Genomic DNA, 19374 nt, shown 5'->3' on the forward strand with positions numbered 1-19374 from the left:
TTGTAACATAATTAATCAGTCAGTAATATGAACATAAAAAGGTTAAGAAGCATAAATATGATCTGTGTCCTCAAAAAAGTACTCACTATTATTAAACTCACAAGACTTACAAAACAATACACCATGCTGTAATAAGTTCTCAAAAGTTTGGTAAGAGAATGTGCAATCATAGAGAAGATGGTTGTGATCCCTATGAGCTCAGATTGCCAAGAAATGGAGGATATGGGACTTAAGAGGGGGAGACAAAAAGAACTGAAGATGAGTAGGAAATCATTTGAGAATGGAAGTTCAAGAGGCAGCGCAAGAACCAATCTGACTGGAAGTCAGAGTAAGCGCTGGGGAGTTAAGATTCATTGAACTGGATTACAGGGTAGCTTTAAATTTGATTTAATGTAGGCATCCCGCAATCTTGAAAAGGAGAGTCAGAATGAAAGCAGTGCTTAAGGAAAATTATCCTACTAAGGCTGGTGGAATATAAGACACCTGTCAATTTTTAACATTAGCTCTGGCTACATCCTCAAATTTCAAGGTTATTTTAAGGTTTAGGTAAAATTCCCAGGGATGTTGATTCAAATGCTAGGCTTTTCTAGGCTCTGGCAATTGTGAGCCTTTTTATGAAATTGAAAGTATAAACATAAATAAAGATCAGCCCTCTACTGGAAAATCAAAAATGTGAGATAAGACAAGGTCAGGAAAGGAAGATTTACTAAACATCTACACTGCCAGAATCTATGGTAACTGTATTTTATCCATTGCCTCCAGTTTTCCTAACATCTCTGCAATGTAATGCTGATAATAGTAATAACGACAGCACTTACTTGGTTTGAGCTCTACAAAACTGCCAATATTCAGCATTTTTTGACCAATTATTTAATATAGTTCAACCTAATATATTGCTGTAATTGGAGTTATTTCTCTATATATAGTCTCTCATGAAGGCTGTCAGCAATCCCACCATGCTGTTTTACAACTGAAGAAAGCAGAAGCGAAAGAGTAACTTGTCCAAGGTCAATGGGAAAACAAAGTGCTAAATAAGTATTTGATCTTCCTTTCTAAGCTAATTCCTTTGTATTATATGTGGCTCAAAAATTATTATAAATATCAGGTGAAACATATTTTGGAATGATAATATATGGATATACATTCACATAAATGTCTATGTAAATCCACTTCATATTTTGTGGGTGACATTCTGTCATCCTTATATTTTCTATATGAACACACACACACACACACACACACACATCTTTTTCTTTGGCAGTATTTCTCCTTTGAAATGTTTCCAAAGTTTTATAAGAATTTTATGTTCTTTATAAGGTTATTCTACAGATATTTAGCGTTCATCAATGAATAGTCCCTTCTTTATCACTTGTTCAGGCAGGACACAAAATAATAAAAATTTATGCAGGAATCCATGAAGAGAAAAAATGTACAAAATAGAGTTCAGCAATAAATTCCTCCTTTGGTCTTGACTATTACTTAGTGTATTGGCTCCTGGGTTATGATTATCTATCAAGGTAATAAAGTTAGAGTTGTAGCTTTAGACTGTATCCACATACTGTCAGCATCACCAACCAAGTCAGTTAAAAAAAAAAAGACAAATGAGTTATTAAAAAAAAATAAACAGCCTGAATAAAAATGATCTCACTGAATGCCTCACTTCCTAATCGGCTATGCCACAGTGTGCATGAGGTTCTGACAGCTGTGGGACTCTAAAGAAACACAAATTGGTAAGTGCTGAGATTAAGCAAACAAATATTTTCTGTCTATTCTCTATTTCTAGACCTGATGTGCTTTAAATGTCTAAATGCTTTTAAGTATAACCATACTTGACTTAACATATTTTTCATGGAATATAAGCTTTGAGTATCAAAGTTTTTCTTACTTTATATTAAAAAAGATGAAAATTTTGCTTTAGAAAACATCTTTTTTTGATTCAATTAGCCAACATAGAGTACATCATTAGTTTCAGATGTAGAGTTCAGTGATTCATCAGTTGCATATAACACCCGGTGCTCATCACATCACGTGCTCTCCTTAATACCCATCACCCAGTTACACCCATCCCCCCACCCCCTCCCCTCTGGCAACCCTCAGTTTGTTTCCCATAGTTAAGAGTCTCTTATGGCTTGCCTCCCTCTCTGATTTCTTTCCATTCCGTTTTCCCTCACTTCCCCTATGATCCTCTGCGCTGTTTCTTATATTCCACACATGAGTGAAACAATATGATAATTGTCTTTCTCTGAATGACTTATTAAATTGTATATTAATGTAATGGGACAAAGCACATGTTCATCTTCCAAATTTTCATATAACTTTTGTGAATTTCAGATAGTAGCTTACTGATCCTGTGAAATACACATAGAATTGGTCTCACAATGTCATATGAAGCAGGATGTGTTTTATGGAACTATGGTCATAACAGAGAAAGGATATATCATTAGGAATAAACATTTTCTTATTTATAATGGAATATAATCAATTTGAGATAGGGGAAATTTTTTAAAAAGCTCTGTGAACCATCTGAATGTTCTTTGAATAGGTTAATGTTATGAAGAGAGGACCCAGAATAATTCTGTAAAATGAATTAAAATTGAAACTCTTCATAAATTATTTCACAGGAGTAAAAGCTATGAACTTACTGATCTGGAATAGTCACTTAAAAGTGTAAGATTCTAGAATAGATACAGTTTTGAAATTAGAGCATAAATGAATGAGTAATATGATCCAAAGCATAAAGATACTGGATGCTATTTTTAGAAAGATTCACAGCAGGTTGAATAAATTAAACATTTTGTATGAAAAATCTATTGATGTCTCAAAATTACATGCAATAAAATATGAACAGCTGGTTCTCTTTTATTGGTTTCTGCACAAAAATGATTATTTTGAGTAATTACTGACTGATTTATTTCCTATTCCCATTTGCTCACATTTTCATGTCCCTAAACTCTTAGAAGAGGTCATTCTTTGCAAGTAAATGTGTTTTAAAATGATTTTTAAAAAGTGTCAAATTTTAATACCTTTTCAATCATTGGTTAAATATATATTACACTCAATTTTTCCAGGACAATTTTAAATTGAAATAGTGCCAGATAAAATAGAAACTCTTAGATAATACCAACCGTGGTAACTGAGCACAAAAAAGCCACTTGTTGTGAAATCACTGTGAAATTTGATTAGAATCTGATTTGAAGTGCTATAGACTGATTCCAAAGCTGTATTGCCACTGAACTGCCCAATCTGAGGTGAGTTTTGGTCTGGTCCATCCCTATTAGAGAGAGACAGAGCAGGGAGGGGAGAAAGAGAGGTTGAGATTGCTTTTTTTTTTTTTTTTTTAAGATTTTATTTATTTACTTGACAAGAGAGAGACACAGCGAGAGAGGGAACACAAGCAGGGGGAGCAGGAGAGGGAGAAGCAGGCTCCCCGCAGAGCAGGGAGCCCGATGTGGGACTCGATCCCAGGACCCTGGGATCACGACCTGAGCCGAAGGTAGCCGCTTAACCGACTGAGCCACCCAGGCGCCCGAGATTGCTTTTTTTAGAGAGTTTTGCACAAGGTTTTGTAGTAAATATTACATATGAAATGGTAAAGAGGCAATAAATGAAATAACCAATGATTAGGGCCAAATCATACTGGTATATTTATGTTTTTTTAGGTAATGGTATATCTAAAAATGTAAAGTATAAAAATACATCACATATTTACCTAAATGAAATACACCCATATTAGTTATAATCAATTACATTGTCCCTGGTGTTTTGACCACAACCCATATCGTCCCAAACACTTGAGTTTTGCCCTCCTTTTATTTTCTTCAGAACAATCTGGAGAATCATAGACTGTTAAATTTAGAAGGAATCTTAGGACTCATCCAGTAGTTCAGGTAACCAATTGTCAATAATTAATTTAGAGATTTTCTTTATAATATGTTTTTAAATAAAGATGTTTCATTAACAGGATAATTATAATGCAAATATATTTTATAACAAATTATGATGACAGAAATTCAAGCATATTAAATAGTTATGATTTGCACATAGGCTTTTAAATTTCACTGGTTTTATAGAGAACTTACTTACCTTAAACTTACTCTGATACTAATTTCTGATTTTGCACATTAATTTAATATTAAATTTAACATTTTTTTTCACCCACAAAAGCTTTTGCTCTGTTTAGCTGCTTCATGGGCAAATAAGTCAAAACCTTTTTCTCTTGTTTATCTCATTCTACAAAATATATACTGTCACCCTCAGATACTCACACCAATTCAAGTATCAGACGGGATGGCAATTTGTACAGAGGATTGTGATATATTTTCATTCCTACCTCGTTTCATTGTTATATAAAGTTGAATCAATCAATAGCAATGGTCCTGGCTTACCATACAGTAATGAAATCATAGATTGGTTCTGTTTGAAGGACAGTAAAATTGATGTAGATTCCATTCCCAGGGGGTACTCTCACAAGCCAAAAACAGTCTTGAAAGTTAGGATATTCATCAGGATACCCAGGAGAATAAATGGTGCCATTCATTGCAGTTATATTTCCTCCACAAAGAGCTACAGAAATGATATAAAAAGCTGTTAAAATAAAATGACAATAAACTGATCATAGAGAAAAAGGCAAAGATTTCTTATCTCTTAAGCAGTATAAAATACATCTATATTATGTTCTTACCTCAGTTAAGGTGTATAAAATTAGGTTGGCAACCATGAACGATATATAGTCTGCTTTTATTTATTTTTCAGTATGAGGTATGCTACGTAGTTATTATTACCTATTCCTAGATTAGTAACTTAGATTTTCTTCTGTTTTTTTTTCAATACTTTATCAATACATACACTTTTCAACTTTCACCTTATATCATTACACATATAAAGCATTATAAAAGGTTCAAATCCTTTTTATTAAAAGGATTTTTAGAGAAAATGAGCCCAAATTCAGTAGCAATACCGCATTAGTGGCTTATGTAAGAATGACTATTAAACATAGACCCATGCACCCACCCAGACACACATACAGGAGAAGCTCTAAAGTGTTCATCAACTGTAGTCTCACTTCCAATGGAGAAGGTGAAAATTCCTGCCAATAATGGTAAAATCAGTTATTCATTTTGGAGCCTTAAGGATTTTGATCTGGGTACTAACTATAATTCTCATCTGAAAGAAAGACTATATATTTAGCATGCTATTTGAAGAAGAAGACAAAAAAGAGTGCCAAGACAAGAATTATTAAACACAGATGATATCAACTAAAACATAGCTTCGAGTTAGAAGCATACCTTCACACCTTGGAAGTGGATGATTCCAATTACGACTCACTCCATGAAGGCAAGTGAGAGCTGAATTTCCAATTAGTGTGTATCCAGGGAAACATTCAAATGAAATGGTTTGACCCACAGTAAAATCACTGCCAATTACAAAACCGTTTCGAAACGGGCGTGGATCAGGACAGCTTTGCAACTGATAGGCTGGAAAGGGAAAAAGAAAGATGTTTTACCCTTCTGAATATCAGAAAGACCACAGATAGGTACTATTTGCAACTTGCAAAATAGATGCAGTACTGCTTGTCATTGGTTATAAATAGTAATTCAGGTTTATAATAAGTGATGTCACTGGCAGTATGATATGAACTTCTTCTCGTGCCTATAATTTTCATATTTAAAATGTTAGTACAGTTCATAAAAATGCATTCAGTTTCTTATGCAATCTATCTAAATTATAAGGTTTAGTGAAAATATAAACTACTCTTAAAGCCACAATTTTAATCCAACATATTCTGATTTCTTTACATAGAGTACAGTTGCTTCCTGGTTACATTGCATGTATGCAGAATAAAATAAGCATATGTGTAAACCTAATTCTGAGCCTTTTTAAATTTGCTTTTTACTATTTTTTCTATAAAAGAAACTATAATATCCCTCTGTTGGGTTTCGCCAAATAAATTTAACAAATATAAAGTATTAGGAAACAAATTTCCTTCTAATACAGACTTTGTACTTCAGTTATGATATTTTTAGCTTAGTAGGGTAACTATGTGTTTATTTGTTCCTACTCCTCTTGTTCCACATTCTGTGTGAAATCAAAGCTCCTGTTTTGTTTATCAATGTATACTAAAGGCCTTGTCCATTGCCTTTCATATAGAAGGTGCTTAATGAATATTGCTAAATAAATTTTGAAGCTATAAACTGGATATATATTCATATACTCGTGCCAATATTATTAATATTTGGGACTTTGTGTTCAAGAATAGTAAAATTGTATTATCATTAATAAAATTTAAATTACCAGCAATCAGAGGCTATTTTGCTACTGATCATTAAATTCTAAATTCCCCAAATCAAAAAATTGCATTTGCAGTTGAATCAGTAACCCTAAGTTGTTTATTAAAATATAACTCCAATTTTTAAGCTAGACATTTCAGAACTAACAACAATCCTTTTAAGATATTAAGTGATTTTTTCCTTAGTCTATATTTTTCATTTGAATTAATATTCCACACATACAAAGATATCAAAACCAAAGGCGTCATTCCAATTTAAGACAAATGTGTATCATTTGATGATTAGGAGTTAAAATATATTATTCTATTAAACAAGCCCTTTCAAATTTTCATTCACATTTAAAAGATTTTTTCCAGTTTTATTAAGATATAATTGACATACAGTGCTGCATGAATTTAAAGTCGACATGATGATTTGATTTCTATTTATTGTGAAATGATTACCACAATTAAGTGTAGTTAATTAGATAATTTTGAATACTCAGACAAATGTAAGATCCTGCAATAACTTCTACAACATTTTACCCTCCTATGCTTTTAGTTTAATAAGGAAATATAGGAAATAGATTTTAAATTTTCACCCCATATCAGATACAATGCAGGACTTAACTGATTACCAGTAATAACATTAATTTTGGAAGCAAGTTTTCCAGTTGAAGGTCACACTTATTTGTATAATATGCATTTTTCCAAAATTCAGAAAGTTCTTAAAATCTAATGACAAAATCATCCAAAAGTAACACTGATTTTTTGAATCTGTATAAATTAACTTATTTCTCAAAAATGCCATTAGCTCAATGATATAAATGCGTAAAAGTAGAGATAGTTTTAAAACGCAGTATAATTCACAACTAATATCTAGTGATCATTGTAACACATGTCAATAATGTCAATAATATTAATATTATATCAATAGCAGTAAAAACTCTGTATCTTTTATGCTTTTATTATATAAATAATGAATCTTTTTAAGGGCATATTGACTGAAAATGCAGTTAGTAAAGTTCAAATTCTAGTTATACATCATTCAAATAAGAGCATTATTTTGAGAGGCAGAAGGGAGAAGAGGGAAGAAAAAAAGAAGATGAAGCCTGGTTTAAAGTAAATAGCAAGGTGCCTGGCATAGGCCCTGAACACCTGCTAGAGAAGGATTACAAATACAGCTCTGCGTCTTCTAGCAGCAAATAAGAAACTTAATCCATTGCCCAATTGTTTTAGAAATAATTAAATTCCTTGGGAACATGGTTGATTCTGTACTGAGAGGTGGCAGAAATCACTTCTATTTTATGTAGAGGATGATGTGTGATATTGTGCTCTTAAGTTATGTATGCACGCATACTGCAAATTGTAATTATTTTAGTTGGAAGTTATGATGTCTATTTTAAATACTCTTAAATTTCCTTTTGGGTACATGCTTTTATTCAGCAAATATTTATTGTGCTCTTATTGTTCTAGCACTTGAGATATATTGACAAACAAGACAAAGATGCCTGCTCTTGTGGAGCTCACATACAAAGTATCACAGACTCATAAAATCCTTTAATAATTATGGCAGAGATGTAATTGAATGTTAAGTTATTCTGATTAAAATTTGCAGTCATTGGAACTACACTGTATAAAATATCATAATTTAAATGTTTAATTTTAAATCTTAGACATTTAAAATCTGAAATAACATAATCATAAAAATAGCTAAAATGCACTAAGTATTTACTAATGGTATACATCATGGCATATATTTTACATTAATTTCATCATATAAAGTTAAAAAATATATCTGGGAGGTACTACTACTAACTCTATCATGCAAATGAAGAAACGGAGTGGAGCTCTAGTCTATTTTAGATTGAATCTGGAGAGTCACCATTTGAGGCTGAGTCCAAACTATTTGAAAGGGATAAAAATCTTGTCAAAGTATTTATTTTATATTCTCATGGAACTAGAATGGAAGGAAAGAATGTCATATTATTCTATCATTATAAAGTAAAAGAAAATAATTTTACACAGAATATATGAATACTGCAAAATATCTTTCAATACACTTATTTTAATAGAAGAGCAAAGACAAATCTTTGATATCCACTTTGCCTTGCCTTGGCTTGCTTAATTTAATTGTGTAGTAATACTAATTCAATCATTTTTTCATGGTTAGAATTTTCCAAGGCCTCAGAAGGACATCATTTCCCTAATACAGTTGCCTGAAAATTTCATTATTTAAAAAAAAAATCTTCCTAATTGAGGCTTGCCTTGGTTTAGCCTTTCTAAAACACAATAATAGAAAATACTTAGAGTTAGTTAGATTGCTAATAGCTGATTTGGAGTTAAATGAGCTTCCACTTTTTTGTTACTCCTCTCACCTTGGTATACAATGTGGAACCCTTGTTTGTTCTGTGAATAGTCACTGTGAAAATACAAACTGGTTTCATGGGTTGTACTAAATAGGGAAGATGGTATTTGAGGACCACTAAGTCGGCCAATAACAGTACTCGTTTCTGAGGATCCACTTCTTACTTCCAAATAATCATGTATCGTTTCTGTAGAAAAATTGACAAACTGGAGATGTACACCTAAAGAAGAAAAGCAAAAAATACTACTTTACTGTTTTATCGAATTAAATATGCACACATATATACACACACTCACATTAATGTAGTTATATATGATTCCATTTAGGTCAAGGGGCATACTCTCAAGGTCTGGGCCATGGGTTTGCTGTTTGCCAGGGCAACTAGTTTTGTCATAGTTCAAAGTAACCGAATACTGCTCTCAAATGCCCACTAGTTGTCATGTGGGAATCTCTTCCATTTTATTGTAATGTCACCATAACAAAATGAAACAAAAAAGTGGCTTTCTTGCTCTTTGATACCATTTAAAATTGGATTAAGCAATTTCTAGAGGTAAAAAAGTCATTCGGTAAATGTGTATTTTGTAGAAGTCCAATTTGAGGCCAAAATATGATTGCAAAGCTTTCATTTATTAACAATCAGATTCCACAATTACCTGAGAAATTAGTCATTCATCTATGGGGGATACATTAATTTCCCCAATATAACATTAGAGGCATGTAATTTATAAATGAGCTCTTTTACTACTTTGTTTATCAGAAGATAATGCTAGTTTTTATATAATCATCTCAATAAAATCTAGTGATCATTGCTACATGCTGCCATATTGTAATATAGTCTCAAAATTTATATAAACATAACTAAAATATGAGATAGTGAAATGTTTCTGGGATGGAAAAAATAAAATGGAAGCCTCATTGAAGTATATTTGCCTAATCTGATTAATATTCAATTTTAGTGAATTAGAGCATTTTTTTTTTACAACTATCATTCTCCAAATTGTTAATAATAAAATCTGGCATTTATTGTTTGCTAGACACTCTCTTAAGTGTTTATACATGCTATTTATTTAATGTTCACAGTTACTCATGAGAATAAAGAAACCAAGGCACAGAAAAGCTAAATAATTTAGCATATTACTTAGCTAAATTACACAATGACCTAAAAGCCCTGAAATTCAAACTCAGACACTCGGGCTCTTGGACTCTTGCTCTTAATAACTACACTGGAGTTCTCAACTAAAGTCACATTTTATTACCGGAAAAAAGAGTTCCACGAAAATTTTCTATGGGCAAATACATTTGGGAAACACTGAAAATAGGCTTTAAAATATTAATCAAGTTTCTGTACAATTATACAAATTTCTTAGAAATTTGAACATGCTATCCTAATACATGAGGCTCCAAGAATTGCGTATTTCTTTCTAAAAATTTCTCCTAAGCCTCCTTTTCACAAATTATCTTGTCAATAAGTGTTTTACAGAATAAGAAAATACTTCCTTAATTTTTGATACGTATTCAATCTTCTTTTCAAAAATTACCAAGTACTTTTTTGAAATATATTAGAACTAATTTTTGATTCAACCAAAACTCAAAGAAAACAATGGTATTATTTAAATGTAATCCAATCAGAAACAGTCTCTTATGTTTTCATTTCTAAAATAGAGATGTGTATTATTTCTAATTTTAATGAACTTGGTTTTAAATCAAGAAAGTATTAATGAGAGGTAAGTTGAAAATTATATAATGACACTATTGAAAATATGTTTCATAATTTATTTTTATATAATTCAGTTAGGGACGCCTGGGTGGCTTAGCCAGGTAAGCTTCTGCCTTTGGCTCAGGTCATGATCCCAGGGTCCTGGGATCGAGTCCTGTGTCTGGCTCCTTGCTCACCAGAGAGCCTGCTTCTCCTTCTGCCTGCCACTTCCCCTCCTTGTGCTCACTCTCTCTTTCTCTCTCTGACAAATAAATAAATAAAATCTTTTAAAAAATAAAATAAAATAATTCAGTTAGCTCCAAAGCAACATGGGATAAGCCCTCTTAAATGGCTGCTAAAAGACACATAAGAATAACCATACAGGTTCAAATCTCTTATTCATTTTATCAGTATCGTTATTCAGTGAATGGACATAGAATTTGACTATAACTTCAAAGTAAGCACGTTTCCACGTAGTAACCAGAATAATCCTCACTAGGAAGTCCTCCAACATCTTTCTGTGGCTTCCTGTTTTCCCAAAACCTGGGACCAGTCAAACTGTATTCAGGTTTGTTGAGTTTCTTTAGTTTTCGTCTACATCTTTCCATGTGTCACTCTGTTTACCAAGAATTTCTTTCCAGTTCCCCACAGACGACCCTCTTTGTTGGGCTGACTTTTACTTATCTACAAAGTCTACAATTTAGGAATCACTTCCTCTAGCAAGACTTTCCTGCATTTCCTGGATGAGGCTGGATGTCTGTACTAATTACAATCCTGTAATCTTTATTATAGTTTATTGCAATAGCATATTTGACTGTCTCCTCATCATGACTGTAACTTTTCTGGGGAAAGGTACAAAGTCTGTTTCACTATGCATTTTATTCCCAGTTTGGCATAGTACTTGGAGTATAACATGCACTCAGTAAGGAATTGTCGAAACTAGTTTTCTGTGAATTTATGTAAAATATTTAATTATGTAAAATTATGTAAAGTATTTAAATATGAATTTTTATTCTGAGGCCACAGATGTTTTTGGGTAATGAGGTACCAAATTCAGTCCTCAGTAAGTGATATAGTACATAATTTCTTAACTGCTCTAAATCCACCAGGTTTGTGTGTGGTTCAGGGAGTCTACTCATCCTTGTCTTCTGTAATTTAATAAATGTCTTTCTTCCATCTAGTACTTCTACTTATGCATATACAGACCCATAGGATATGAAGCTGCAGGAGAATATATTAGTGTTAGAAAAGTGAGAAAGAATCCATGAAATGCTATATATATAATGCAGTATATCCAAGAAACTGGGAATTGTATTATTAAAATTAGAAAGTATTACATCTACATGTATTTAAACCCAACATTAGAAATTTTGTACTACTTTTCAAATGTAAAATCTTACTTATTTGCAATGAACATTAGATAAATTTAATAAATTATCAGAAAATAATTATATATGTACAACTTGGTTATAATAAGAGACTTCTAAAAACGATTATACATGAAAATCACATTGAATTTACTATTGCCACACACATCTAAATCAGACTAAATCCATACAAATCAACTGGAAAATATCAGAAAGTTATCTATCTATCTACCTATCATCTAACTATGAAATTAGAAAAATGCCCATATCTTTTCAATTATCCTAGTATTTCAAGTGAAAGGTATTTGGTTTCAGCAACCAAATTTGGCTCAAGCAATCCAAATCTCACTCCTCAATTTATATAACTGTAGGCAATCCCAAAGTAAACTATAATTTGTGAGTTTTTACTAGACCTTGATATTTCTTCATAAGGATGCATTAATGATACTGAAAACTCTTTCACATGTTTTTACTATACATACCAAAACCTACGGGCAGCTTTATTGTCCACGTGCAATCTAAACTGCTAGGGTAGTTTCCAGGAAACCCAGGGCTGAGGATCACACCGCTGAAATCTGACATAGCACCACCACACTGAGCTACAAAATGAGAGGTCCCATGTAAGCCAGAGTAGTGGAATACTTTACTGTATTAAAAACAAATTGAAATCATTTCAAGTCTTAATCAAGTCTGAGTTAAAACTGATATAAATTTTAATACTGTCAACTCTCATTCACACCACACACTAGTAATCAAATATAATCAATTGACAATGCATTTTCTAAAATAGCTTAAAAAGACAACATACTTCCTTCCTCAGCAATAAGTGCAAGCTAAATCAATTATTGCACAGCGAGAAGTAGCTCATGTGCAGTGAATACAATCAAACAAGGAGCATATGTCCTTTTCCACAGCGGGCAGTTTATTTCTAATCATAAGTACTTCTAGGAATGTTTTCATTCATTCCAAAGATGCCACAATTTAGAAAAAAAAAAAATCAAGGCAACAACATCCATTCTAAATACTGTATTCAAGAGGAAACCATTTTCCCAGCCATACCTCCTTCTTTTTGTGAGAAGGTTAAAGAATTTTAAGAAAAAGATTGGTTTCTATTGGTAATATGTGATGGATTCACATATCACACATGGGATATGGCTGCCCTTTATCCTAAAAGAATCTAGACAAAGACTACAGAAGTAAAAAACAAATAAAAAGATATACCCGGGTTTGAGAATTTAGGCATAATTTATAGATGTGCTTGTTCTGGAATCTCTATTATATTGATTTACTATTAATAAGTAAGCAAAAATTACAAGAACAGATAATTAGCCAAGTTCATGATTACAAAGAACTGTTTAACATATATTAAAGTAGTCACTGCATTTTAGAAGCTAATTCGTTCCTCTAAAAGTACATTTTTATTATTTCATCATAAAATACACATTTGTCAATTGTGGGGTGAAGAATCAAATGTCATGGTTGTGTATCAAGTTTGAAAATTACCTGTATATAACACTTACCTACAGTTACATTCATTTATTTCTTGTTAAGAGTAACAAAAGATAGATACTCACACTTCAGACTGTATATCATAAAAGCAAATTCAGTAAAAATTTCATCAATGTTCTATATGATCTCAGTAACCTGTTTGACAACTATTTTTAACTATAAGAACTGAATGAATTATATCATCTTACCATTGTGTGTGTATATACATATATATATATATATATAAAATAATGTAGCAATCTTCATATAAACCTTTCTTTCCATTGAGATCTAAAGATATGCCTGTGCATTTTTCCATCCTTCTGAAATCTCAGCTCATCTATCCTTAAACCAGAGTAATTTTCAACATACAGGTACAATTAACGTTCAAAAATTACTTCTTCTAATATTTGACTGTTCACATATATTCATCACAGAGTCTGATAATTTATGAGTGGTAGAGAAAATATTTTGGCCATTCAAAAATAGTTTTAAATTTCTGACAAGACTGTATTGTAGGTTTGGTTTGCTTTATCCTGAACTTTGGGTAAAAGAGCACAAGGACTATCTTCTTCTCTCTTGCCTTCAAAATCTCGTCTTTCACCCACTCATTGTCCCTCCAATTCTGCTACTTTCTATCTCTTCAGATATGACCTGAAAATCCTGTCCTCTGCATTGAGCACCTTTCTAGAGCTTAAATCCCAAAATCAGAGGAGAAAGAAGGAAAGAAAATGAAGAATAAAGAGATCATGAAGGAGAAAGAATGACAAGTCATGAAACACATAAAGAAGAACCCCCAAAATGCATCTGCCTTCAGCTCTGCATTCATGCTTGTTTTCTCAGTGTCTCTGCGATTTCACACACTCCTAGGTCTTTAATGGCAATTCTGTGTGTTCCACCTGCGGCTCTGTAATAGACTCTATTGTGCCCCTTTACACTCTTATTGTTAAGGACACAACTATAGCCTCCAAGATAAACACAACCATAGTCCTCTAAGATAAGATCATCTTTGATTGTTCCTTCTGATTTGTCTCTATTAGCTAAAAATCTCTGACTTTTCTTTCCATCCATCAGAATATCTGGCAGATTGTTTATTTTCCAGTTCACAAGGCTATATAACCTTGTTACCTGATGACTAGAGCTTTAAGACATTCTCTGAATCAGCCTCCCGCCTTCAGTTTCTCCTTATAATATGGCCATGATATCACTTCAAGTACTTTGTCTATCAAATACAGTACAAGTTTATTGTCTAAAATCTATGAAATGCAAAAAAGTGAGTGAAAAAGAAATAAAAATGTCCTCTAATTTTACTCCCCATAGATAACCTATTTACCTTGGTATATTTTTCTTCTGCAGAAAAATATATATATGTGTGTTTATACATACATGCATATAATGAAAATAGGCTCATACTGTGAGTCATTTTAAGCCTTTTGTACTTAACTATATATTGTAAAATTTGGTCATATCATTAAATATTCCATTATTATGCAGACATAATTAATCTATTTAGGTAAAATTCTAAGTAAACAATTAAAAATGCATGAAAAAATGCTAAAAGACTTATAAATGTGTATCAAAAGACAAAAAAACTAAACTTGAATGAAAAAAAATAATTGCACAAATTAGACTGTCAGGTTCCATGAAGCCATTTTAAATATCAAATTTTTGAAAATACAGTATGGAAAATTATTCTAAGTTAATGTCAAGAAAGAAAACATAATTTTAATATATATATATAATATATATACATAAAATATATTTACTGTAGAATCCCAAAACTTTATATTAATTTATTATACAAATATGTATAATTTTATATATTTTTAATTAATATTATATAAAATATGTATATTTTATAAATATAAAATACATATGCTGTAGAATCCTAAAACTTTATATTAATTTATTATATAAAAATACATATAACTATATATAGTATATTTTTAAAACTAATACTATATAAAATATATTATATATATATACACACTATAGAATCCCAAAACTTTATATTAATTTATTCATTAAGCAATATTTATTGTATGCTTGTTATGAGAACTGTTCCAGGCACTGAACCACAGACCTAAATTGTCTGTTTTTATATCAGCAGAATATATATGCTACTATTTTGTTCTCTGTACCCTTTATATTCCTAATTTTTTATACTTAATTCGATACACACATAATTGGCATTGTCTGTATCTATAAATGTATATAAATATTTATATACATGTAATTTTATAATTGACATTATATACACTTGTAAATTATTTATGACACCTAAAGAAATATACGTTTTAAAAAATATCATCCAATCTAAATTCTGAATGCTTTCAGTATCTTTTGCCAATTAAAAACGTTCTTACTCCTAAACATTATTTTCCAATAGACTCAAAAAGAATAGTATGCATGGTATGTAGGCATTACAGACTGAATCGTCTTCCCACTATATTCACACGTGAAAGCCCTAACCCACAATCTGGCTGTACGTGGAATTAGGGCCTCTAAGGAGGTAATTGAGGTTACAGGAAATTATAAGGGTAGAGCTCTAATCTAACAATACCTGCTGTCCTTATAAGAAAAGACACCAGGGGCATTTGCACACAGGGAAAAGACCATGTGAAGATGCAGGGAGGTGGCCATCTACAAGCCAAGCAGAGAGACCTCAGAAGAAAACAACCCCGCCAGCACCTTAATCTTGGATTTCTAGCTTCAGAACTGCAAGAAAACAAATTTCTATTGTCTAACCCACCCAGTCTGTGGTATTCTGTTGTGGCAGCCCAACAAACTACCATGGTTAAGTCATATAAATCACATCAATTCTTTTGCTTTTGCACTTTTTCCTACTCAGAAAAGGCTACCTTCATCTATTGATCTTAATCACACTTACCATCCAAAACTGTAAATTGTATGGGCTGACTATGTTTCCCAATGACTTGGGTTAACACCATCTTATCTTTCTGAAATTCTATCATGTAGTCAATGGTATAACTTAACACTGAATTACTCTCTTAATTCATGTCTTTTATTTCTACCACTCTAAATGGTAAATGAATGTTTTAAAGATAGGGATTATACATCATATTTCTTTTTCATACTCTGTATAGCCCAGGATATTAATAGCTACATACAGATACCAGAAATGAGGAAGAGAAAAAAAATGAAAAAGTGGGTAGAAATAACTAGAGGCAGGATGAAGTTAGGGCAAAAATTGGGATCCCATACTTTCTAAGATCCGAATGCCATTTTGATATATTCCATATCTCAACTGCCTGTCACCAGTGAAGACATTTCATGGGGTCTCATGCTCTCTTTGGTAGACTCCAGATTCCTTATCTGTTTTGGCTCAATAGCAAGCAATAGGATATTTACTTATTTTCCTGATCTATGGATATTTCCATCATATAATACAGTGAAAAATTTCTAAGGATTGAAAAACCTAATACCTTTTCTCAATTTCTAAAGTCATCCATTGATATTGAAGTTTGAGGTTAAAAAAAATTGTAAAAATTTAAAATAAAAAAAAAGATGTGAAACATTTATCTCAAAATATCATTTCCATAAACCTGACAAAAGGCAAACTATATATTTCAGCCACATTATACACAGGGTGTATCTTTAAAATCTGATAAAGCTTATCAGTCCTTCAACTTACCCAAACAAATTGGGATTGGATAATTCCATCTTCTTACAGGTCCAGGCATACATGTAATGTGAGAATGACCCTACATAAAAAAGACACAGTTCAGTACACATTTTAAAAAGACTAAACATAGCATAGTGAATGGTCATTATAAAAATAAGCTTAAATATATATTATCATTTTTTATATTTTTAAAACTTTTACCGGAATTTTCAGCATGACTTAAAGTAAGAAAGGTAATTATATATGCTTGTGATAAAATGTAAAAAGTGACGTGGTTCTGGTAGAAAAATTAAGATTCCTTATCACATCAGAATTGTGGTTTTTAAACTTAACATTTTTCTATTGAAACATGTTCTACTGGGATACTGCAATGATCATGAGAGTGAAATGACCACATATATAACAGTTTATAATAAATTGCTATAATATTCAAGGTGAAATAGGGTAAACAATACTTCATAAAAATATTAAAATGAGTCAGTTAAGATATATTAAATTGTAAACTGAAATACAAAGTCCAGAAATATCTGATTGTACTTTTGAGACTAATAATTTGTAATGCAATGTTAAAGACTATAAATCATTAATTTTTAATTTTGCTTTCTCTAAGGAATCTATTTACTTAACATATGAAATAGTTTCTCCCTCATTTTTTTTTCTCAGTTACTTAATAGGTCATTTCTTTAGGGAGATTTTTATGCAACCATTAATTTGAGACCCTCTAAAATATATTTATAGTTGATTTTCACTAATTTCAAAAATTTATTATCATGGAAGTTTCATTTAATGCTTTAAGTAGCAAAAACAAAGTAGCACTTTGTTTTTATTTTCAAATTCTAAAGATCCAGGAGTTGAGTTGTTACATCCTATGTGAATAGAGAGAAAAATGTGAAGTGAAGATTAACTTTGATTCAAAAATAATTTTTGGTTACTTGCAAACAGCATATTTAGTCCGTTCTAGTAATTTCTCTCATGAATATGTTTTATGGACAAATTGAATAACTTTTGACTTAAGGCTACAGTATGCAGTTTGAATATTGTTTTAAAACTTTTGGATTATCAATCATTGCTCCATTAAAACATTCTGAAAAAACAATGCAAATCAAAACTATAATTTAAAAATAGCCTTACCTGTAGAGAATATCCTTGATCACACTGAAAGGATACCACATCACCAACCATATATCTGTCTCCAATTTTCATTCCACTGCTGGGAGTTTGTGGTTCAGGACAGGAGTCCAAACCAATTGCTGAGAATATTTAAAGATATTAGCATAAGTAACTTTCAAATAATGAATGCTTAAATTATGCATATTAAATTACCAAAATTTAATACTGGTATCATTAAAACTAGATTTTACATTGGGACATTAGGAATGTTCTGTGAATACTATTTAAGTGTGAACAAGATTTAACTGTAGTTGTTAAAAGCAATGTGCTTTGGAATTGTACCATAAAACTATTTCTTTGAATTTTCACGGCACCAACCGTTAAATAATGATGTGATTACACTTAAACTCTTTTCTAACTCACAGTTCTAAATGTCTTCTATTATAAAACATAAATTAAAAATTCCTAAAAAGAAAGTCCCTTAATAAAAAATAAAACAATAATTTATTGTGAGAGTAATATGAAATTATATTTGTAAAATATTCTTAATAAAATAACTAAAAAATTATTTGCTATTTTGTCCATATCACCTGGTTCCTTCTTCTTTCATACAAAATGGGCTTTTTAATTTATGAGACATATTTTGAGGTACTTACTATATGTAAAATTTTTAAATGTATTTTTAAGTAAGATTTGTTCTCCAAATATATTATAATCAAAAAGGAGAAAAACATGTAGTTCATTGAGACCTGAAAAGTTTAGGTGAAACTTGAAATCAGTTATTTCTGAAGGGGAGATAATTCTATAATTCAAAAACACTTCCATTATTTTTACATTAACAATATATTTTTCAACATAGGAGAATAAAAGCATACTAAATATAAGTTGTTTTCCTAAAATGATGTACTTAAAGTCTGAAAAAATAGATTTTTTCACCAAAACATTTTTTTCAAACATGCAAATGTATTATTATTAAGAACTTTTTTTTATCTTCAATAAAAACCAAGGTTTATTATCCAATTCTTTCTAATTCATTTGAAGCTAATCTAATGCATATTTAAATTATGGAAGGAAGTAGTCACCACTCCAAAATCATTACATATGTTCATTTTATGAAAAAATATTAAAAACTGAATCCTAAAGAATTAAAATACTTCAGACATTCTTTTACTCCTTGATATTTCCTTCTGATGGATGCTTTCATAGCACCACTTTCTACATACATTCCTTTTTGGTGCTTAACATAAACTAATAATGAATAAATAACTGTGTAATTAGTTTTTCAATATTTATTTCCCCTCTGAGAACAGAAACTCCGTAAGGGCAGCTTAGAGCACAGCATCTTAGGGAAGCATTCAATAAACATCAGTCGACTGGATGAATGAATAGTATGAAAAAGAACGTGAATCCCTATTTTGATAACTTCTTAGTAAA

General features: G+C 31.2%; 1 protein-coding gene across 7 annotated transcripts in view; it reads right to left on the reverse strand.

The window, feature by feature from the left end:
* The window catches only part of CSMD3 (CUB and Sushi multiple domains 3), a 1192082-nt gene that overhangs the window by 97056 nt on the left and 1075652 nt on the right, over positions 1 to 19374 (reverse strand). For all 7 annotated transcript variants that reach the window (XM_032415697.1, XM_032415696.1, XM_032415695.1 and 4 more), the window contains 7 exons: positions 17962 to 18080; positions 16840 to 16909; positions 12179 to 12295; positions 8644 to 8853; positions 5286 to 5474; positions 4386 to 4563; positions 3126 to 3271 (listed from right to left, as the gene is read on the reverse strand). In XM_032415697.1, coding sequence (XP_032271588.1) covers positions 3126 to 3271; positions 4386 to 4563; positions 5286 to 5474; positions 8644 to 8853; positions 12179 to 12295; positions 16840 to 16909; positions 17962 to 18080 — 1029 coding nt within the window. The remainder of the gene's footprint in view (positions 1 to 3125; positions 3272 to 4385; positions 4564 to 5285; positions 5475 to 8643; positions 8854 to 12178; positions 12296 to 16839; positions 16910 to 17961; positions 18081 to 19374) is intronic.

Source organism: Phoca vitulina, unplaced genomic scaffold (genome assembly GCF_004348235.1).
Source record: "Phoca vitulina isolate PV1807 unplaced genomic scaffold, GSC_HSeal_1.0 scaffold18, whole genome shotgun sequence".
Classification (NCBI taxonomy): domain Eukaryota; kingdom Metazoa; phylum Chordata; class Mammalia; order Carnivora; family Phocidae; genus Phoca; species Phoca vitulina.